The following is a 23,763-nucleotide window of genomic DNA, read 5'->3' on the forward strand; positions in this document are numbered from 1 at the left end:
GTGGCAAAACCCTTGTTGGCAATCACAGAGGTCAGACGTTTCTTGTAGTTGGCCACCAGGTTTGCACACAACCCAGGAGGGATGTTGTCCCACTCCTCTTTGCAGATCCTCTCCAAGTCAGAAAGGTTTCGAGGCTGATGTTTGGCAACCCGAACCTTCAGCTCCCTCCACAGATTTTCTATGGGATTAAGGTCTGGAGACTGACTGGGCCACTCCAGGACCTCCATGTGCTTCTTCTTGAGCCACTCCTTTGTTGCCTTGGCTGTGTGTTTTGGGTCATTGTCATGCTGGAATACCCATCCATGACCCATTCTCAATGCCCTGGCCAAGGGAAGGAGGTGCTCACCCAAGATCTGATGGTACATGGTCCCATCCATCGTCCCTTCGATGCGGTGAAGGTGTCCTGTCCCCTTAGCAGAAAAACACACCCAAAGCATAATGTGTCCACCTCCATGTTTGACGGTGGGGATGGTGTTCTTGGGCTCATAGGCAGCATTCCTCCTCCTCCACACACGGCGAGTTGAGTTGATGCCAAAGAGCTCGAGTTTGGTCTCATCTGACCACAACACTTTCGCCCAGTTCTCCTCTGGATCATTCAGATGTGCATTGGCAAACTGCAGACGGGCCTGTACATGTGCTGCCTTGAGCAGGGGGACCTTGCGGGCACTGCAAGATTTCAGTCCTTCACAGCTTAGTGTGTTACCAATTGTTTTCTTGGTGACTATGGTTCCAGCTGCCCTGAGATCATTGACAAGTTCCCCCCGTGTAGTTCTGGGCTGCTTTGTCACCGTTCTCATGATCATTGCAACTCCACGAGGTGAGATCTTGCATGGAGCCCCAGACCGAGGGAGATTGACAGTTATTTTGTGTTTCTTCCATTTGCGAGTTATCATGCCAACTGTAGTCACCTTCTCACCAAGCTGCTTGGCGATAGTCTTGTAGCCCAGTCCAGCCTTGTGCAGGTCTACAACCTTGTCCCTGACATCTGTCGACAGCTCTTTGGTCTTGGGCATGGTGGTGAGTTTGGAAGCTGAGTGATTGCTTGCTTCTATGGACAGGTGTCTTTTATACAGGTACTGTAACAAGCTGGGATTAGGAGCACTCCCTTACAGAGGGTGTTTCTCATCTCAGCTCGTTACCTGCATATAGTGAAAAGACACCTTGGAGCCTGAAATCTTGCTGGTTGATAGGGGGTCGAATACTTATTTCCCTCACTACAATGCAAATCCATCGCTGACTTTTGGGCACTAGGCTTTTGAGGGTTTGTTTGTTGTTATTATGTCTCTCACAGCTACAATAAACCTACCATTCCAATTATAGCCTGGTCATTTCTGTGTCAGAGGGCAAACGGACAAAATCAGCAGGGGATCAAATACTTATTTCCCTCACTGTAAATAGTATCTACAGTTGTTTCTAGTATGATCATTTGAAAAAAATGCAGAAATATGGAATATAAATTTCCATAACAGCTGTTAAAGGCATGCACTGAGTAACATAGTAAAGAATTTCTCTCTCACCAACTGTAACGTAAGTGCCAGTTATGCTCCTTTCTAAGGTACTCCCTATAAGAAAGCATCTCATAATTCAGAATACATTACTACACTAGTATTTATAGAATACCCTAAGTAATCATCTAGCACTCTGGTACAACTCTAAAGTCACTGTAGCATTTTAGAGTTCAAAATGATACCCCACCTTTTCTGGAATATTAATTTTCATGTTTCAAACACAAACATTCTTATACAATCTTATTATGATGAACAAATGCACAGTATAAACACAAGAAATAAAACTGCATGCTGAATGCTCACAACAGATCTGTGAAATGTACGGGCGGGCACATAAACATGCGCACACACATCCACACCAAAGTGAGCTCACCTGAGTAGCTGCAGACTGACAGGGAAACGAAGATGATGATGAGACAACAGGAATGTCAGACTGGACAGCCGCCACAGTGGTAGCAGGTGTAAAAATCAGCTGCAAAGGTAGTAAAAAAAAAAAAGTAAATTGAAGACAACACTGTACCATGAATGTGCACAAACAAACTGAAAGATAAAAGTAATATTTTATATATTAAAGGAGAGGAATATGCTCAACCTGAATGCGTGAAGGGGGGGAAATGGGAGTGTGATGCCTAGCCATCTGCTCCTGCACTAACACACTCCATAGCCACACCCTCAGAAATCACCACATTCAGCACTTATCTGCAGTTGCAAATGCTGAATATGGAAAGAATTCCTCCCTGTCACTGGAAACCCTGGGCGGCCAGGATCTGCAGAGGTAAGCACTGAATACAGAGAAGTTCGGGAGGCTAGCTGGCATGCTGCCATCCCCCCTCTCCTCATGTTCAGCCTGAACACAGGGATAAGGTCTGCAGAGGATTTACAAAACAGTTCAATTAAGTGTTCCTTTTGATTTTTATATGAAATTAACAAGTTAGATAATCCTGTAGGGGTCCACGAGAGCCCTTAGGAGCAGGGAGTGCCTTTCTTTGAATAAAGGAAGGAAGCTTTCAGGGCCCTCACTTTGGTCAGTTACCACACATCCCTCAGCCCAGGAACAGAAGAGGGGCCTGTCCAGTGTTCCCTCTAACAGAGATTCCCAGATGTTGTTGCCTACAACTCCAATAATCCCCAAACAAAAGCCTGGGGATTCTGGGAATTGTAGTCTACAAAATCTGGTAATCCCTGCTAGAGGGAACACTGGGCCTGCCCCATTGCTGTACCCACTTTCCCCATTCTTTAAGGAAGGGGGCTGATGCTTGTTTGGTGGGATAGGCTAAGAGTAGGAGTCTACAAAATCTGGTAATCCCTGCTAGAAGAAACACTGGGCCTGCCCCATTGCTGTACCCACTTTCCCCATTCTTTAGGGAAGGGGGCTGATGCTTGTTTGGTGGGATAGGCTAAGAGTAGGAGAGGGGTAGGCCCTCTCACTTGGTGGAGAAGAGAAGACCCTCAGCAGAAATAGGGGGAGCAGAGCCACCCCAATCCCACAGTACTTCTGCACTACACAGAGAATGGGGGAAATAAAGTGTGCAAGGTGGACCCAGACCCAGCCTGTGAAACAAGTCAGGTGCACTCCCTCCACAGATCCCCTGCAAGCAACATACACACAGTCTGAGCCGACTACAGCCTCCCAATTCAGTTATCCTCCTTGCAGAACAAATGGAGGAGAGGCAGCTCAGGAAGGGAAGGGGTTACTGGGTAGAAGCAGATGTGGACTGCCCAACACAGTGGCAAACCAGGTCTCCTACAAACGAGACAGGAGCACAGTTTCTTCTCTTTCAGTTCCCTGGTCTCTCCCCAAGATGGCTGACACAGACATTTCCTTCCCCATCTGAATGTAAGACCATGCACATACATGAACAGGCTCAATGGGGCTCAGCATGACAGAACATCCAGGTACTCTGATCAGCTATGTGCATCTTCGAACCTGGCCATCCATCTGGGCCAACACTATGACCCACACAAAGCCATACAAATTGCATAGCCCTAAAGCCGGCTCTGGCTTATTTGCCTTTAAGAACAGTAAGGCAATGAAGTTTAGGACTGTGCAGTCCACCCCAGCATTACCATGATCTATCTACTACACTTCTTACTACCATAAAGGTATTAAGGCACAGGGACGCACTTCAAGGCAGGCGTTGTTAGCTAGGCCCCAGAGTGTTTCCTGCTCACCTACAGCAAGATAATTGGCTTGTTCCATTGTTTGTAAGGACTTTTTAAAGCAACCAAGTCACCCCACTCCCCACAAGAATTTCTAAGAATGGAAACAAACTAACACTTCCAGCATGATGGCTACTTTAAAACTCTTCCTTGGGCTTGATAGAGACTATAGATCTCCGAATCATAGGAACAAGAGCAGGTTGTAGGATCACACAGCTTTTCCTATCGTGTGCGGATTTCTTACCCTCCCTCAACTTAGGTTAAATGTTACCTCAGCATCAAGATTTCCATCTTAGCTGAGAGTTGAAACAAGCCACAAATCTTGGATTCAAATTCTGCCTAAGAGGAAATGATGGGTAGCTTTAACCATGGTTAGAGTTAATATCAATCTAATGCTAACCAGCACAGCATAGTGGTTAGAGTGTTGAACTAGGACTGGGAAGACCTGAATTCGAATCGCCATTCAACCATGAAACTCATTGTGTGACTCTGGGCCAGTCATGTAGCTCTCAGCCTAACCTACCTCTCAGGGTTGTTGTTAGGATAAAAATAACCATGTACCCCAAATCTCTAATTTGGAGAACATGGTTGTATATACTCTGAGCTCCTTGGAGGAAGAGCAGTATATAAATGTAAAAATAAAAATTAAATTAACCACTGTTAATAAGAATGATAGGGCTGTGAATTGTGCCTAAGGAAAGAGGTAAAGGGAGCCTGTGGCCCACTCCCTTATGTACATGTGCAGGTGGGTATTTTTAAAAACAGATTCAGTAAAAAAAGAAGAGAACAACCAACAGTATCCTATGTAGAAAAACAATCAAGAAGGAGGAGCAGAAAAATGGCACTGCTGCTTCAAAATCAAGAGAAAATTAATAAGAGAAAATAAAAAAAATTTCAGTTGAGCAGAAAGAATGCAAGTCAGATTCAGGAAACAGAAACAATTATTATTAAATATTATTAACTGATTTGTTTACACTTCCAGTGTGAGGCAGTAACATGGAATCTTCATAAAAAGGGTAACCAGGGTGAAAGAATACATTTCAGTGACCTGTGACAAGCCTAGCTTGCTACAAAGAGGCCCCAGGTTTGAAAACAGGGCCACTGGTGATCCATACCACTTCATCTGGGGCAACAACATTACAGAGTTGTAGCTAACATATCCCATCATAAGAAGAATGAGGAGATAACTGCAGATATTGTGTTATATGGAAGAAATCACAACTTGGGATGAAAGTGGTAGTTTATGGCCTTCTGAAAATATCTCCTAATACAACACTGTCTGAGCCCCAACACAAGTCCCAATACGATGACCAACAGCGCACAACTGGATTTGACTTATCCTTGGGGCAGGCACTGGAGATGGCAGGGATGTTCACAGAGCCTCCCAACTTCCCGGTCAGGTCTGTGGTGCAATCAGGCACACCAGGGCTGCTGCTGGCTTCCGCAGCTGAATCGGGGAGGGAAACACTAAGGAGGCTGGGAGAGAATGAGCAAGGAACAGAGAGTGAGACTACTGAGGGGAGCACCAACTGTTCTCAGGAGCAGGGAAGTGGAAGGATTTAAGGGCAGCAAGATCAAGGATGAGGGGAAGATGCTGAGCAGAGGGTCAGTGAGCAACAAGGAGGCTGTGCACAAGGAGTAAAAGGGTGCTTGAGAATTCCTTCCCTAGCCCACTCTGGGGCCTTGAGCCAGAGCCAGGAATTCAACCAAAGTCTAGACCTGGGACAACCAAATATTTGATCAGAAAAATAGCATCACTTCAGGAATCACAGAAAATTAATGGTTAACAATGGCAATAGATGATCAGCTGAGTTTAAATGACATGAAAAAGTCTGCTGGCACTTCTAAATTAAACTAAGTCCTTCCACCCACACACCCACCAATTTCCAGTTCAATGATCAAGAGCCAGTCAGGTTAACTGGTGAGTAGATCTGAAAACAGATAATTGAAAGTAAAATAAAACAACCTTATTTCCTCAATGATAATCTTTACTTCTCTTTACCACGCTTTGCTCCCTACAAATGAATTATTCTAAAATTGCCCTGCACACAAACTAGGTAAGAGGGAGAATCATTTAGCAAAACCAGAACAGGATTATTTTGCCTTTGTGCTTAAATTAAGTACATATGACAATTTTCAGATTCTTGGAAAGAATAAATGGAACAGAAATCAAACAAGTTCAACAATACAAGATAAGGCTTAATCAATGCACTTTAGGCACTTCCTTCAAGGAGTTCCAAGGAAGACAATTCAAATTCCATATTCATTCAAGTGAAAACACATGACCAATTAAACTGGAAGGCATGACCAACTGGAACAAGCCCTTGTGTTTTAATGTGCTGACAGTCAGTCTGTTTAAGATGCAGGTTATTCCACTCAGTACAAATGAAGAAGTTATACATTGGAAATATACTACTAATCAAACACCATGTATAGGGGTCATGGCAAAGGGAAAAGATAATCTTTTATCCCTTGGAATATACCTACCAACTCATGATCTTTTCCTCATTAAAAAAAGCTGTAAAACTGTTCTTATACAATACTATGTTTTTATTACTACAGGACTTGACAAATTTTCTTTGGATCTAGGGAGCCCAAAATTTAAGGGCCAGACAATGGACACTTGAAAAAATTGCCCATTGTGGAGGCTACACAGGCTTCTCTTTATCCCCTTTACAAGTAACATTTGGAACAGAAAAAGGGCTGCCTGTGACAAATACAGATTTTGTTAAAAACTCTACCTCTGAATATCCTAGTCTAGGCACCATGGCTAAATCTTAGCTGCCATGGCTCCCTGATGCCTGGGATTTGTCAAGTTCTGTATTACTATATCCACAGGACTATAGACTGGATTTCAAGTTCTCACTGCAAGATTATACATCAAGCTGGGAAAGGTCTGCTCAAGCCACAGGTCTGATGGATGAGCAAGAATTCCACCCAGGTCAAATTAGCTAAGACTGAAATTGGGTAGGTTTCTAGTCGCTGATACTGAGCATTAGAAAAATCACCTGAAGAGAAATTTTAAATAACATTACATAGTTATTTCTCTCTTTTTTAAAAAAAATCCTGGAAAACTATTAGAAATGCATTGGAAATTCCATTTACGCCCCCTACATGATTGAAAAATGATGAAGTATTTTTCAAATCACTTAGCTGAAAAATAGCTAGGTGTACCAGTGCTCTTTTCAAAGGGCCTCAGGAAAGTATATAAGCTTCAACATTAGAAGGGCAGAGGAGCCATTGGCCACAAGGAGGAACAAATGAACCTTTGAAAAATTCTAAAAGCTTAAGTATGCAAGACTTACCATTTGAGCTCGGAGGTACATCTGAGCCTGGCTTGCAGTCAGAGTTGGGGAGGTGCTCCCCAGTAACATGGTCTGTTGGGTAAGACTGCTGCTACTAGTGTTGGAGGTCTGTGAACGGCTTATTAGCTGCGCAGGTGTAGGAGAAGCAGAGAGATTAATCTAGGGAAGCAAAAATATTGTTTTTATTAACTGCCTTCATTCAACAATTCCAAAGGCAGTCATAGGCTGCAATCTTATGCACATCTATTTGGGAGTAAGTCCCACTGAAAACAGTGAAACTCTTTTCTAAATAAACATGCACAGGATCGAGCTGCTAGTGCCTTCAGTAGCTATGATACTAGTAATCTGTTCAACTTGTACTTTGTAGTATAGAATGTGGGATTTCTTAAATTCCAGGAGTCTCAGTTTTAATTTTCAAAAAGCACAGATCGGCCAGTATCTTAAGTACTTATCAATCAAGCAGATCACAAGACATAGCCTTTCATGTTTAATTATTGCTAGCAAGTATAAAGACAAATTTGAAAGTTTAAACATATAAACCGCCAAAATTCCAATGCAGAATGTCTTGCATTTTCTTTCTGAGATACTCGATGATGAACAAGTGTCTCATTTTTAATTCTAGAGTTTAAAATTTTGATTGCACCAAAATATCCTATGTTCAACTGCTATTTTTTCCTTCTTGAAAATGTTATACTTTCTCCAAATTAGATTTAAGATGTCCAGAACATGGCCTGATAACAAGAAACTCAACAGAATATTATCATCTGATACTGAATTTTGCTTATTATACCAGAGTTGTAAAAATCTAGAATAAAAATCAAGAGTATTCTACGTCAATGCATTAAAATTGTTTTTTTCAAGCTTTTTTTCTTCAAGAGGTAGGTCAGAGCCCAGACCAAGTATCTTCCAAAGATGCAGGACCTTTTTATTCAGGCAAAGCATTTCATGTCAAGGGATCAACCAAGAGTTCTTTCAATGCCAGATGTATATTTTAAAATGGAGCACTGGTTACTCACCATGAAGGCTTCTTCTTGCTGCTGCATCCAAGGGCGTCTCACGTGTGGGTTATGCTCCTCCATGTTACTCTAGAAGGCAGGACTGTGCAAATTAAGTTAAACTTTTTAAGGCTGGGAGGAACATGACCCTTCCCTGCAGTTCTTTTAGGACCAGAGGCGAAGAGCACCTCTATGAAGAAAAAACCACTTTAACTAATGTTAACTAAAGGCTAACGAATCCAGGCTAATTAGAACTACCTATGGAAAACAGGAAATGTCTTTGTGGCACCTGTCTAGGCTAGGCTCCAATAGGATGAAGAAGTCATAAAAAATGCAGGAGTAGGTCAGAGCAAAAAGAGATTACCCCTTCAGAGTATCCCTGTAAAGTAGGCGCTGGTGCTGCAGGGCGGGTCGAGACACTCTTGAATGTGCAGCAGCAAGAAGAAGCCTTCACTGTGAGTAACCAATGCTCCATCCTCTGCTGCTGCGGTCAAAGGGCGTCTCACATGTGGGGACATACCACAGCCCTAAGTCCAACCAGGGAGGGAGCCCCACGCCTACTCCGAAGGGAGAACCTGCTGGATAACTTGCCTCCCAAAAGCTGCTTGGGCAAAGGCAAAGGCATCTAATTGTAATGTTTATTAAAGGTAGATGGCACCTGCCAAGTGGCTGCTCTGCAAATATCCTCTACCAGTGCATTCGTAGAGAAAGACACAGATGTAGCTGCAGCCCTGGTAGAGTGGGCAAACTTCTAAGTGAGCATCCTGAGGTTTTGGGACTCATAGGCTAGAGCTATGCATTCCTAACCACACCTAGGAATGACAGCCTGGCAGGGTGACAGCCTGGCCCATGGTGCAAGGTAAAAGGGAAACAAAAAGCAATTCAGTCACTCTAATACGTTTTGTGCGTTTTACATTATATTTTAAGGCACCTCCGGACGTCCAGCTTGTGCCAGGCCTTCTCTGACGGGTGAAATGGCTTAGGGCAAAAGGAAGGGAGAATAACGTCCTGTGACATATGAAAAAGAGATGCCCTATGGGCCAAGGTAATAGCAATAAGAAAAACCAGTTTAAAAGAGAGTAGGCGTAGTGGTATAGTAGACACAAGTACGAAGGGAGGACCCTGGAGCACTTTCAGGACCGTATGTAGATGCCACGTAGGAAAACGATGAACCATCAGAGGTGAGAGGAGAGTGGCGCCTCTCAGGAAACGTCTTAAGTGGGGGTGACGTTGTATGGATCGTTTAGAAGTCCCTGAGATAAGCCCCACCAAGGAAGTGGCCTGGTGCTTGAGGGTATTCGCTGATAGGCCTCAGTCCAGACCATCTTAAAGAAACTGTAGGAGATGTGTCATGGTGGCCGACCCCTGAGGTTCTCCATGTTGTGCAGACCATTGCAGGAAGGCCCTCCATGTATATTGATAAATTCTGTTAGCGGAGGGGTGCCTGGAAGTGAGCACTGTGTTAAGCACCTTGGCCGAGTAGCCATGCTGTTTCAAGGTGTGCTGCTCAGTTTCCACGTGGCTAGTCTTAATCAGCCGGGCCCTGGGTGACACACTGAGCCCTGGCAAAGCAGGTCTGGCGATACTGGTAGTAGCAGGTGCGCTTCTGTGGCTAGAATGGCAAGTTCTGCGAACCACGGTCTTCTTGGCCAGAACAAGGCTACGAGGATGATCTGTACTTTGAGGATCTTGATTTGTGAGAGCACCCAGGCCAGGAGGGGTGTAGGTGGAAAGGCATATAGGAGGCCTGTCAGCCAAGGCAATGATAGCACGCCCACTTCTTCCACTTGTTGGCAGGGGAACCTGGTGAAGAAGTGGGGAACTTGTGCATTGGCTGGCATCGCAAAGAGATCCACCACTGGCTAGTCAAAGTGAGCTACTATCAGTCAGAACATTACTGGATTCAATTTCAACTCTCCTGGAAGGAGATCCAACCAACTGAGCCAGTCTGCCACCATACTGAGCTCCCCCTGCACATGATGGGCTGCCAGAGACGCTACATGTTGTTCTGCCCACAGAAACAGAAGGACCGCTTCTGCCTGCGGATACTTTGACCAGAATCCCCATTGACAATTTGTGTGTGCCCTGGCTGCGTCATCTGTACATATGAAGACATGGTGATGTAGAACGATGGACTGCAACTCCTGAAGAGCCATGCAGATCGCCCAGAGCTCCAACCAGTTGATGCTCCTCCGCTGACCACCTACCTTGGGCTGACTGCTGGAGACAATGAGCAAACCAACGTCTCTTGCTTGCGTCTGTGGTCACAATGACCCTTGTGGGGGTCAAGTAATTATTTTCCTACTGAGAGATGAGAGACTGTGATCCACCAACGCTGGGATTGTAGAACTGACTGAGTCAGGGTCACCCGTCTTCTGGACTTCACTGTTATCTCTGGGTGGAAGGGCAGCAGGAACCATTGAAGGGGCCTCAGATGGAAGTGTGCCCATGGAATTGACTCCAAACCCACTGCCATCAGACCTAGCATCCTGGACAGGGAAAGAAGGGGGAGTGGCCTCTTTACCAGGGCCTGGGGTACCTTGGCCTCCATTGTGCACCACCGTTCCACTGCCAGAGACCATTTGTCTTGTTGTGTGTCTATAAAAATCCCCAGGTGAAGAAGTTGGTGTGCCAGGCTAAAATTGGCTCTTTTTCCTGTTGATCAGGAAGCTGTGGTTTTCGAGCATCTGTAGAGTAGACTGTAGGTCCCATTGGGCCACCTGTGTTGACTGAGACTTTATGAGAAGATTGTCCAGATAAGCATAAATCCTCACGCCTTGGAGGCGGAGATGCACAATCACCAGAGACAAGATCTTTGTAAATACATGTGTGACTGATGACAGGCCGAATGGGAAAGGCCTGTACTGATAATGGACTCTTGCGTAGAGGATACGCAGCAAGTGGCAGCTGTTTTGGTGTATGGGCATGTGTAGGTTTGCCTCCTTGAGGTCTATGGAGGCAAGGAGGTCTAGGTGCTGTAGTACTTCCGCAATCGATCTTAGAGATTCCAGAACTTCCTTCTGTGCACAAAGCGGTTTAGGTGTTTTAAGTCCAGCACCGCCCTCAGGGAGCTATCCTTCTTGGGTACTGTAAAGATTATAGAGTAAATGCCCATGCCCTGCTGATCTAGTGGGACAGGCTCTATGGCTCCGATTGCTAACAGGTGTTGGATCGTCCCCTGCAGGCCTTGGTGTTTCTATAGAAGGCGAGAGGTTGGAGTGGGAAGGAAGCGGTGAGGGGGTGGCTTGGTCAAAGCTATGCAGAAGCCTTATTTTACAATGCCAAGAACTCAAAGATCTGAAGTGGTAAGCCCCCAGACATGCCAGTGTGAGGAGAGGCGATGACCTAGGGGCACACACACCCGAGTCATGTCTGTTGCTTAGATTGCTTGGTTTGGGTGTTGACGGCTGCCCTACTACCAAAGCCCTGTCTGGTGGCTCTAGATCTGCCCCAGTAGGGACGCTGTAAATGGAATCCCCTGTCCCTGCCCCCAAAGGGCGATCTAAAGGGATGCAAGGACTGAAAGGACCACCGTCCTTGGGGGCGGTCCTGCTTCCATAACAAGGATGGCATGGCTTTCTTCTTATCCTTTGACTCCACTAGGATCTCTTTTAGGGGTGCATCCCCAAACAATCTTTCCCTATCTAAAGGACAGCAGTAGGGTTAGTTTTGGAGGCCGCGCCCAGGTGCCAGTACTTTAACCATATATTGTGATGGCCCACAACAGAGGCAGTGGCCACACGGAATGCAAATCAGGGGGAGACAAGAGTAGCATCCACCATAAAGGCTTGTGTCTTGTGCAACTTTAAAAATGTTTTCCTCAACCTGATTGGGTCAAGAGCAAGGTTCCTGAATCAAGTCGTCTAGCCAGATTAATAATGCTTTAGCCACCATGGAGGCAGCTGCAGAGGCTCTCATTGACAATGCTGTGGAGTCATGCACACGTTTCATGGCCGCCTCCATGCATTTGTCTGCAGGGTCATTTAGAGCTGATTCCCCATCCTGTGTCAGAACCGAACCGAAATCATAGCTACGATGGGGGCGTCCATAGGGGGTGTACTGAAAATCCCCCACCCCCTGGTTGGGATGCATACAGCTTGTTTGCTATAGTATTAGCCCTTTCTGACGAGGTGGAAACTGTCCATTCACTTTTAGCTGCTTCCACGAATTGCTTAAGAATTGGCAGGGGCAAATTATGTGACTTTGAACCTAAGAACACCAGTGCACTTTTACTCAAGTGGCTGGGATTCCTGAGATGCAGGAGGATTTAGCCCCAGGGTGTGTAGTCTTTGTCATGAGCGGGGCCAAGTCTATGGGCTGAAAAAGCCTCTGTGGGGCCTCTGAGCTCTCAGGTTCATAACCCTCTGACCATTCCCCATCCTCTCTTGGTTGATCAGAATCCTATCCCCACAAAAGGGACTGTAGCGAGTCCTGGGTTTTCTGGAGAGATAGGTTCCTCATCAAGTGGAATAATGGGTATCGGTTCGCCTGGGGGTCTTCCTAGAGGCCTTTGAAGACTTTGATGAATCCACACTCTTATCTCTGTGCTTTTAACACAGTTTTGCTTTTTTAACATGTTTTCGCTTCTTCTTCGCTTTTTTTAGGGGTTGGCCCTTCCAAGACTGAAGAAGAAGCAGTAGAGGATGAGGAGGAAACCCGCTTGGTCTGCTTCCTCTTTTTAGTCCTCAGTTGGCCATATTTTTCAAATGATTTCATCAATAAATCACCAAACCATGTGCCCCAGGTAGGTGGCATGTCCCCTGGCATCTGGGAGAGGGCTTCACCCACTGGGGTACATTGAGCGAGTGTGGATGCCCCCGAGGCGGGGGAAGAAAAACTACAAGACCACCCAACTTGGGCCGGGCTTACCGGATGGGAAGTTGCTGCCATCACTGCACTTCTGTTAACAACCGTGCACGTAGTTGCAGCCTTGGAAGCCATTGCGCTCACTCCCATGCCTTCAGGCACCTCCATTGCCTTTTGTGCCCCCGTTTTCCCATGTGCCTTCTGGTCGCTGGTGAAGGCCATAGTTCAGGCTTCTGAGCCTCTGTGTTCTTCCGCATGCCCTGCAAGGCTCCTCGGAGCGTGCAGGGGTAGCAGGGCTGCAGCCGTGGATGGCGGGCTGCCCAGGGGGCTGGTGGGAAGCGGCAGCTAGGTCAGTGCCTGGGCCCCCTCCCCACCCTCCAAAATGGCGGCTCTAACTTTTTCTTCCTCCAGAACGCCACACGTCAGCTGTTTGGCGGGGGCCGAGCATTCCACAGAGGTGTGCTGTGCTGCTGAGCAAGCTGGTTAACAGGACCTCAGTGGAAGGTTCCCGGCTGCTCTAATGGCCTTTGGGAGGCCCTGTTGCCGTTTGGTACCCTCACGTGGAGTATCCTGGTTGCTCTTTCCATGAAGCGAAAGAGCAGAGAAAAATAGCAGGAGCACATAGGGGGGAAATGAAAGTGAAAGAACACCCAGCACAGTACCTCCAGTGACTGTTGATGGTGTCTATCTTATGTTTCTTTTTAGACTGTGAGTCCTTTGGGACAGAGATCCATCTTACTTATTTATTACTTCTCTTTGTAAACAGCCCTGAACTATTTTTGGAGGAGTAGTCTAGAAATCAATCAATCAATCAATCAATCAATCTAAAATAAAATAAAATAAAATAAAATAAAAAATAAAATAAAATAAAATAAAGAAGCAAATTGCAGATAGATAGATAGATAGATAGGTAGGTAGATAGATAGATAGATACACAGAAAGAGGAGAGGAAAAAAACAAAGAACCTAAGAAAAGGTCAAGAAAACTGATGAGGAGAAGCTGCCTTAGAGCCAAGTAGGACAAAAAGAACCGGGGGGGGGGGGTCATGCTCCTCCCAGCCTTAAAAAGCCTAACAATTTGCATAGTTCTGCCTTCTAGAGTCACATAGAGGAGCATAACCCACATGTGAGACTCCCTTGAACTGCAGCTGCAGAGAACTGAGTGTTTTGTTTTAAAAAATATTCATTCACTGAAACTTGGAAAGCACTGCAAGTTAAAAATGCAAGTTTATGCTCCTTCAAATTTTGCATAAAATTTTAACCAAATATTAACACTAGCATTCTTCCTTTTTAAGAAATCTACATACTATCTAACAAAGATGGGGTCAAGAGAAAGCATCTTCTTCAGATACTTACCGATGTCTCTGACATGCTCGACTGCTGTGTGACACTGCCATTGGGGGATGCACACTGCCTCCCACCTGACAGGTTTGCCTAAATAGCAAGCACATTGTCATCTCATCAAATAGCAAGCACATCATTCACAAGGCAGCCCAAGGGTCCCATGAAAAGCACAATGACTTGTGTGTCCCTTTACCCTTGCAACCAACCCTTTTACCTCTATTTGTAGTTTATTTACACAGAAGACACAGAAGTTATTCTGAGCTAACAAACCATTTGACACAAACAAGTCTCCATAGTGCTCTTATCACATACCCTTGTAATCTATCACAGGCCACTGTGTTGCTCTATGGAAGGATGAGCTCCTCCCTTCAGAGCAAAGATGCTATTCTTTATACTCTGCTATTCTTTATACGATCACTTGCCCCAAGATGAAAACCAGACTAATCAAAAGCCAACGATCTGGCTAGAGTTTGTAAACTCCCCATTTCCTTCCAACTTCCAAGTGATCCCTTGTCAAACATATATATATGCTTATTTCTCAGTTCCTTAAATATTTCCTAACTAGTATGTTTCAGCCCGTTATAATAACGGGTGCTAGTTTTTTTCTTCCCCTTTATGGCTTCTTCCTCCGCCCCCCACCACCTGATTAAGGGCCAAATCGGCCCAAACAATTGCCACCGCGGCTGCCGCCGACCGACCACCCGCCCGCCCTCCCAGCCTGTTGCGTCCTTTGTGTCCATAGCGCCAGTTCAGGCAGAGGCTTTGCACAGAGAGGAGCTCTGTTTGCGAGCTCCTCTCTCCCTCTCAGAATATGCTCTTTGATTGCCCAACTGACGTGGGCCTAACGGGGTGAGGAGGACTCGGGCAGCTGGGAGGGCGGTCGGTCGGCGGCGGCAATTGTTTGGGCTGATTTGGCCCTTAATCATGTGGGGGGGCGGGTGAGGAGGACTCAGGCAGCTGGGAGGGAGGGCGGGCGGTCGGGCGGCGGCGGCGGCAATTGTTTGGGACGATTTGGCCAACATGGCCGCCCATGTCTGGGCGGCCGTATCTTTCTCGGCGGGCTTCGGCCATAGCTCCACCGCCGCCTCGCCCGCGCCGCATCCTCTGGCCGAGGCGGCGGCAGAGCCGCCGCCTTGGCCAGTTTCCCCCGCTGCCTCTTCCCCGGCTTCGCGGCGGCCACTTCTGGCCTTTCCGCGGCCGGGGAATCATCCGCCCATCATGGCCGCCTGGTGCTGGCAGTCGTGTCTCCCTTGGAGAGTTCTGGGCATGCGCTCCGCGCATGCCCAGAACAGCCGAGGGAGACACGGACACACGCCAGGCATTTGACACGGACGGACACCAAGGCTTTTATTATAGAGGATATATTCTTCAGATTTGATTAATATTTCATGTATTCAGCATTAAAACAGAGAGGCTGTGCTTAGTGGTAGAGCTAATGCTCTTCACACAAAAGATCCCAGATTCAATCCCTGCTATCTCCATGTAAAGTTGTGCTGTTGAGTCGGTGTCGACTCCTGGCAACCACAGAGCCCTGTGGTTGTCTTTGGTAGATACAGGAGGGGTTTACCATTGCCATCTCCCATGCAGTATGAGATGATGCCTTTCAGCATCTTCCTATATCGCTGCTGCCCAATATAGGTACGAGTGGAGATTTGAACTGGCAACCTCTGGCTTGCTAATCAAGTCATAGAAAAACCCCTTTCTGAAACCCTGGTGAACCACTAGCAGTCATGTAGACAATACTGAGCAAGATGGATCGATGGCCTGCCTCAGAATCAGGCAGATTCATATAGTGGCAGATTCAAGACTCAGTAGCAATTGCATCAGAAAGCATGAATTTCCAAAGCATACATTATTTTCACATGATCCATAATGAACTGTAAATGTTTCTTAATGAGACTTAATTAATAGTAGTTTCTACTACTAGTTTTATTATTATTATTATTTAGTAGTAGTAGTATGTTTTGATATTTGTACAACTCAGAAAAGTTATTTTTTTCTGAATTCTTAATTTTAATTGCATATAGGAACCAAAACATTCTCATTTGAAGATTCTTATCATAAACAAGTGAAAGAAAGGAGAGTACTAGAGAGAAAGTTGTGCTGTAATGGATCATCATCTGATGAACTAAAAAACTGCTGGAAACCACAGCATTAAAATTAAAGTACTATTCTACTATTGAGTTTTATAGTGCTTCAGGTTAATCCCTAGAGGATTATTTTTCTAATCTCTTTCAGTCTCACCTGTGGAACACTGGCCAGACTCTGGAACTGAGTGCTGCTCAAATGCTGCTGCTGCAAAGCAGCAGTCTGTAACATTAGATGCTGCTGTTGTGCTGCGTACATCTGCTGAAGGTACTGTGCTGCTGAGCTAGGGGGACGATGCAAGGCCTGCTGAATAACCTGTGGATTGTTCAGTAATATCAGTACAGTGGCAGAAGCTCGAGTTTTGTTCATGCTACCACATTACCACATTCAATCACTGTCAAAAGCTGCACTTTCAACTAACTGCACCACAGCCCTGGCACAATTACAGTCACAATCTCAGTTTCTGTGGGCAAAATGCTTCATGCGATATAGAACCACAATCCTCACTGTCACCTCTATGAGCAACCTGTGGACACAGCTGTCAAAATCCAAGGTTGGAGTTTAGTGTTGGCAACCAAGCATTTTGAATAAAGCTGTGTCCTGTGCCTGCAAGAATTTAGTAATCACAGGAATTATCCTGCAACTGTACATTTATTTTCTCAAAGTGCACCATAAACTAGACCTCTCCCCACCCTGAAATACTGCCCAACAAGCACATGACATAACATATCTCTTATAGTTCTTACCACTTTTTCCCTGCCCACAGCCCTCTAAACTTCCTCTTACCCAAAAGTCCCCATAGTGTCTACTGCAGTTGCTTGCTTTCTCCTCTCAACCAGGTTCTCATCTGTCCTTCCCCTCATCCCTCTTCATCGTTTCCTTTTCCTGAACTCCCTTTTCCCATAGCCTGCATGGAGCCAGGACAGGGAAGTGGGAGGTCAAGCCTCCACTGAACTCCTAGCAAAAATATTCAGTAGATTTTCCTTGCAATTTTATTTCTTTTTTCTTAAACATCATGGGAAATTCAGAGCCACAATAAAAGTTAAAGGGGATGCAGTACTGCCTTTGATCTGCACCCCACAGAAGTGTGTTTCCCTTGTAACATTTGGCAAGAAACGCAGGGTATAATGTTATCACTTCCAGCAATTCCCCTGCCCCTACAAGCAGCAGTCAAAAGTGAATACAGACAGTATCTCTAGCTGTTTGTAATCACCATCATTTGTTAAAGTCTTTTGCAACTCTCCGTATACTAGCTATCAAATACCTGCACTGCATGTCGATCTGAACCACTATAAACAGATATCTGAGGTGGCTGTGTACGGGAGGGGGAAGATGTAGTGGTGATGGTTGTTGTGCATGTGGAAGATGTTGTTGTGCTTGGTTCATTCTCCATAGTTGTGGAGTGATTGTTTCACCTGGTGAGAAAAGAAAACATAAATGGCTCAATGTATGCAACATCCTTTGAATCTGAAGAGAGTCACTGGTGTGATCCTTAGAACAGTGGGATGGTCTTTGCCCTGGGAAATAAAGGTTCAAATCCTAAATCATCCAAGAGTGCAAGTCCCAATCTCTCACTTGCAAGAGTGTGTCAATATGACTTCAAGAAAGAAATAGCATCCATTTTTAGGATTTGAGTGTGTACACTAAATATCTAAGTGCATTTATTTCAAAGCAGTAATGAAGCAGCTCACAATTCAAGAAACAGAGAGAAATTGCTTATTGGTGCACAAAACAAATTAACAAATACAAATCGGGAGTGGAGTTAGTTCTCCATATCCTAGACTACATAAAACCAGTGTTCCCTCTAAAGAGTGCACATATGTGTGCACTCACACATTTTCTGAAGTCTGCTCAGTTAATTTTAGAACCCGCTCAGATTGAATCAGGCGGGCCTCACTCTGAATTCATGTGCACGCGGACTGCACACACCCAGAACAAAACTCATTCCGCACACAGATGAAAAAAATTAGAGAGAACACAGCATAAAACCCTTTTAAAATGAACAAAATACTCTGACTGGCAATGAGGCAAAACGTGACCAAGTACACACCATAGCCAAAATAATTTCAGGTCTTCAATTCAGATGTCCATTCTACAGAGAAAGTGGGGGGCCCTCCAAATTCGATCAGATCTCAAGGTGATCATGTATTTGGCCCTCATATTTTCCCACCTTGCATGTCATACTTCATTGCATGTAAAAGGTGAGAAGTCTCAACCTCAGCTTCTGTCTCTCACATACACTAGCAGTTACTGGTTTCTTCTGAGGATCTCAGGGATTAGGACGATGCTCCTTTGATTCTTTTCTAGCATTTGTTCAAACAGATTGTGAAAAGGGCATACTTACCATGAGATATGGTGTCATTCCCAATTTAAGAGCAATTATATATGAACTCCAGTAGCTAGATTTCCTGACATTTCTGAACTAGGTTTCCCCTCTAAAAGACATCTTCAACATATGACTTTTTTTTTTTAACACAAAGAAGCCTAGTTACATAAACAGGAACATTTTCATGCTATATTATCTACTAATATTAGGAAGGCTAATGTTTTTCAAAGTGGTGGAGAGAAACATCTCTTTGCACAACTATTCATAGAAAGGAAAGATGGAAATCCACTGAAAACAACCTCTACATTATACTGCCAATACATAAAGAGAGAGTCTGGCTATATTCATTCTCAAGGTTCATCAGCTGGAAAATATTAGGACCCTGTGCTGTACATCATGTGCAAATGTAAGGGCCATTTCACACATTACACAGTTAACCTAGATTTGCCATCAAACATACACTCAACAGGAAGCTACAGCCAATCCCAGATTTCTGATGAAAGCACTTGTATGAAACTGTTTTCAAACATCTGTTTGTAGCATTCACAGAAAGTTTTATGCATGCACCTTCAGAAGTAAAAAAGCTGAAAAGTCAAAACATGTGAAGCAGCCATAACTGCACAGTAGGGTAGCAAGTTGTACAAACCACTACCAATATTTAAGGGTATTTAAGAGAACATCTTCTTCACTATGAGCCCCACTGCCAATTAAGATCATCCAGAGAGGTTCATCTGCAGTTGTCACCAGCTTACCCATCTGGTGGCTACACAGGGACCAGCCTTCTCTGTTGACTCCAAGAGACTCTGTAACGCACTCCCTGATGAAATAAGATACTCCCTATCTCTGACAACTTTTTAATAGTCTTTAAAGACATTCACTCAGGCTTTTAAACTAAACTTGTGGTTTTAAATTGTTTTACCATTTTAATTTCTGTTTAAATTTCTCTTATTTTGCTGTAAATTGCCCAGAGACAGAAGTTTGGGGCAACGTATTAATATAATACATAAATAAAATATGTTCAGGTGGCTAGCACACTCACTCAATATTTTTTTGAAATAACAGCTTTCAAATTATACATTTACCTCTGAGGTAAAAAGTGTATTTTCCACATTTAGGTTCCTAATATTGAGCTCCTGTGCAAGTTTTTTCAGGAGAAACTCCCACAATATTCAATGGGGTTTACTCTGAGATAGTGTGCATTTGACTGCAGCCTAAATCTCAAACACTCTTAGGGTCCCACATACTAAAACTCTAAAAACTTGTAAATAATTGTTACCAAAGTTTTAGGATCTAGTACTAAAACAAGAAAGCTGGAATTTCACTATCTATATGCACTGCATTCAGTCTATACAACAACAAGGTCTGTTAATTATTTTTAAAACTTATATTCTACCTTTCTACATTAGATATCAAATAGAATTTAAACTGTACAAAAACAACTGTGACTAAGGTGGTTTATTAATTCACCCTTCGTTCATGAAGTTTAGAGATTGCAATTTGCTGTAGCTTCAGGACAACTCTGTGAGAGAATTTAGACTGAGAGATGATAAACTACCATAGGCCACACAGCGAGCTCTTTAGCAGGAATTTGAACAGAGATTGTAGAGAGACCGTATACATCAGTCTATGGTCAAGTGGATGGCAAACAGGTCAGAGCTGGATTCAGATAAAATGGAAGTGCTCTTGCTCAGTACAGGAATCTGCTACACTGTCCACATTTTCCCTGACAGCATCCCACCCAACCTCTGAAAACCTCCAGCAAAGGAGAGGTTACCATTGTGGAAGACAGACTGTTCCACTATCAGACAGCTCTCACATGCCTTTACCATGCAAGATGAGAAACATCAGTTGCAAAGAGCAGAGCTTTTATTACAACAGCACCAAACCGACAGAAAGATCTCCCCAATAAGAACAAAAACTGCTCTTCCCTCATGGCTTTCCAGAGAGGAACACAACACTCACTTCATTTGAATGGCATCTGATAGCTCTGTGTAACAATTCTGTAGCTAACATTGTGATGCTTTTTGGGGGGGGAACATTGTTTTCTTCTCAAATACATTTTAATGTTTGTTTACAAAACAAAGCCAGCTCAGGTGCAAGAAAAGTAGCATATTAACCCTTTAAAATAAAATACATGGCAGGCACTTTCTTCGGTTTTTCCCAATCATGGAGATAGAGAAACTGAACATGGAGACAGCAGGAAGCCATACCTGTTGAATTTCTGCCTCGTGCTTTTTAAAATCGGATTCGTTGTTGCTGTTTTTAAATGGTAAAGCAGTAGCAACCCTATGACAACAACTAACGCACACTGAGAGAAAACAGGTGTAACTACAGGGAAGGCCAGAAGAAGCCGAAGCAGGCCAAGGACAGCCTTCCCAAACCCTCCCCTGCTTCGACTGGGCCGGGCACTCCAAAGGTTATCCAACCCTGTCCAGTGTTCAGACTTCGCTGTCCTCCGTGCAAAGAGGAGCCCGTACCTGGGCCCAGCACCTTCGCCATTCCCTACCTGACAAAGCCCAAGGAGAGGCTCTTCCCACAGAGCTGCTGCCCGCGAGCGCCTGAGGCAACAGCTCGCGCGCAGCAAAGCTCCACAACCCGCCCTTCCCTCTCCCGTCTCAGCGCTGCTCACCCACATCCGTGAGAGAGGGAGAAAAGGCACCCGCTCTGCGTACGAACCCCTCACTCTGCTTCCGCCATGTTCTCGCCTCCCTCACAGGGAAGCACTACGCATGCGCCTCGCGGGCGGAAGGCGGGGCTCGCCAGCCTTTGAAAGGTCGCGTGGATCCACCCCGCTTCGATTTTCCCCTACTTGCCTTTTTCCAGGCCGCTTTGGGTGGAAAGCATCTTCCGTGTTTGGGGTGCTTTGCAGCTCCCTGCGCCCTCGTCGCACAGTTTGCAAATGCAAAGCTCTGAAAAATCAACGGGGTCTTAGAATATAAATGAAAAGTGAATATAAATACGGGTTCCTGTGTGTTGTCTAATCTAATATAGTCTACTAGTATTTTTAAGCCCGTTATAATAACGGGCGCTAGCCTTTTATTTTTGCTTTTAAGTGTTTCTTATTTATTGTTTGTTTTTGTTTGGTTTCGGTTTTTTTACCTGTCTCTTTCTCTCTCTGTCTCTTTCTCTTTTGCTCTTTGTTTTTTGTGCTTGTGCAACTGTGTGTGTTCTGGCAGCCCGCCCTCCCAGCTGGCTGAGTCCTCCTCCCCGCCTCACGTTTAAGGGCTAAAATGGCCCATTAAAATGCCCCGCGGCAGTCGCCGCCAACCGGCCGGCCGCCCTCCAAGCTGATATTTGCACAAAAAACCCACCACCCCCACGTTTAAGGGCCAAAACGGCCCATGAACATGCCCCCGTGGCTCTCGCCGACCAACCGCCCGCCCTCCCAGCTGCCGAGACCTCTTCTGCCCGGGGCCACGTCCTTTAATCGATTGCATTAGCAACGTACAGAAGGAGAGAGGAGCTCGCATGCAGAGCTCCTCACTCCTTAAAGCCTCTTCCCGTACTGGCGCTTTGGCCGCAAAGGACGCCTATTATGTATATTACGCATCTTAACAGAGTCAGAGATTGCTGTCAAACCTTAAATCCACCACGCAACACCGTCAAGTCCTCACAAGTTGTGAGCTTGATTGCACAACAACCCATTTGCTCCGTTGGGAAACTACGCTTCCCAACATTCCCCACGGCACGGGCTTTCTGGGACTTGTAGTGTTCCCCGGAGCCGCCGTGGTCTGTACCAACAGCACATATATAAGACAGCTTTTCAGTTTCACAGCCGGGTGGTAGGGAAGAGCAGAAGTTGGTAGCGTTAAGCGGCCTTTGCTTGGTGTGTTATGACTTGGTTATAACTTGGGGCGGACCGGGCATCTGCTGTCTTTCTGTGGCATAATCCATTCGCCAGGGACACAGGCAGCTAGAAAAGGGGTGGGTGTGAGGATCATTCCCGGGAAGGAATAGCTTGGCCCTGAGTCCGTGTGTGCTGCTGCTGCTGTGTAGGCTTCCTTGGTCTTTGTGCTGGCTAACGGCGCTTCTTGGGCGCTCCTCCTCGCCCAGAATGGTTTGTCTCGGGGTCTTCTCTCCTGGAAGTGGTTCCTTCCAAATTCCCTCACATCCTCCCCCTCCTTCCCCACGCCCTCGCTTCCGCTCCGGGGAGCTTGGCGCGTTCTGTGAGGGGAGGGGGAGTAGCAGAATGGAGTAGCAGCCAGAGAAACCTCGCGCGCGCGTGCGCGCAGAAGGGAGGAGGAGGAGGGTGGGGGCTTGTCGCGCGTGGTGGCTGAGGCTGAGGGTAGGAGCAGCCAGACGCCGCGTTCCTCTCGAGCCCGTTACTGCCTCCCTCTTCCCCCCCCCCCGCTTCTCCTTCTGGGGTGAGGCAGCGAGTGTGCGCAGTCCGCTCCCCCTTCCTCAGCTCCGGGGCGGGGCCGGGCACGGCCGGGCAAGGGGGCGATGCCGACTCAGCGAGAGAGCGGCAGCAACAGCGGCGGCGGGAACGGCATGTCTCACCCGGGTTTGGGTGGCGGAGGCGGCAGCGGCGGTCTTGGTGGCCCGGGCGGGGACGGCGCCCACCAGGTCCGCGTCAAGGCGTATTATAAGGGGTGAGTCCGACCCGCCTGGGCTGATGCGGGGGGAGAGTGGGAGTGGCTGGGGCGGAGGGAGACTGGGCTGATGATGGGTGCGCTGTGGGACGAGGAGAGCCCCTATGTGGGGGGAGAGGGGCATGCAGGGGGTGTGCGCCTGTGAATTCTGCCCTGAGAGAGCCTGCCTGGCTCTTCCCCGTAATCGTGGAAGTCGGAGTCGCCCAGTGAAACCACACGAAGTCGGTTTCCAGGCCAAATAAGAAGAAGCGTTTTTCTTCACACCCCATATTTCACTTTGCAGTATGGAGTTCCCGGCTGCGGAATGTAGTGTCTGCTTTTAAGGCTTGCATCTCTCTTCTCTCCCCGACATGAATGTCCCTCTCCACAACTATTAGTCATGGAGAGAGACATGGAATTTCCGCGTCCAGAGGAAGCTTGCCTCCCTGGACTGGGGAGGGGAGCAGCTGTTGCCTTCATGCCCTGTTTGTGGGCTTCCTGCTAGGGATGTGCACGAACCGGTTTGGAGGCCCCTTTACCGACCAGAAAACCAGGGGCTATGGTCCAGCTCAGTATATGGCCCTTTTACGGACATCCGGAACAGTTCCAATGTCCGGCCGGTTCGAAGGTGGGGGAATATCTTTCAGGACACAGGAAGGTG

At 46.1% G+C, this 23,763-nt stretch overlaps 2 protein-coding genes across 11 annotated transcripts in view; one reads left to right on the forward strand and one right to left on the reverse strand.

Annotated features, from left to right (window-relative positions):
- Positions 1 to 22,277, reverse strand: part of PHC3 (polyhomeotic homolog 3) — a 112,004-nt gene extending 89,727 nt beyond the window's left edge. For 3 of the 10 annotated variants that reach the window (XM_053311272.1, XM_053311266.1, XM_053311275.1), the window contains exons 1-6: positions 20,742 to 21,024; positions 17,470 to 17,620; positions 16,362 to 16,520; positions 14,130 to 14,207; positions 6,974 to 7,132; positions 1,882 to 1,980 (exon numbers count right to left, since the gene is read on the reverse strand). In XM_053311272.1, coding sequence (XP_053167247.1) covers positions 1,882 to 1,980; positions 6,974 to 7,132; positions 14,130 to 14,207; positions 16,362 to 16,520; positions 17,470 to 17,598 — 624 coding nt within the window. In that variant the 5' untranslated portion in view covers positions 17,599 to 17,620; positions 20,742 to 21,024. The other 7 variants (XM_053311268.1, XM_053311271.1, XM_053311267.1 and 4 more) reach the window with 7 other exon arrangements.
- Positions 22,278 to 22,684: 407 nt separating this feature from the next.
- The window catches only part of PRKCI (protein kinase C iota), a 60,956-nt gene continuing 59,877 nt past the window's right edge, over positions 22,685 to 23,763 (forward strand). Inside the window, exon 1 of the mRNA XM_053311279.1 lies at positions 22,685 to 23,123. Coding sequence (XP_053167254.1) covers positions 22,975 to 23,123 — 149 coding nt within the window. The 5' untranslated portion in view covers positions 22,685 to 22,974. The remainder of the gene's footprint in view (positions 23,124 to 23,763) is intronic.

Source organism: Hemicordylus capensis, chromosome 3 (assembly GCF_027244095.1).
Source record: "Hemicordylus capensis ecotype Gifberg chromosome 3, rHemCap1.1.pri, whole genome shotgun sequence".
NCBI lineage: Eukaryota > Metazoa > Chordata > Lepidosauria > Squamata > Cordylidae > Hemicordylus > Hemicordylus capensis.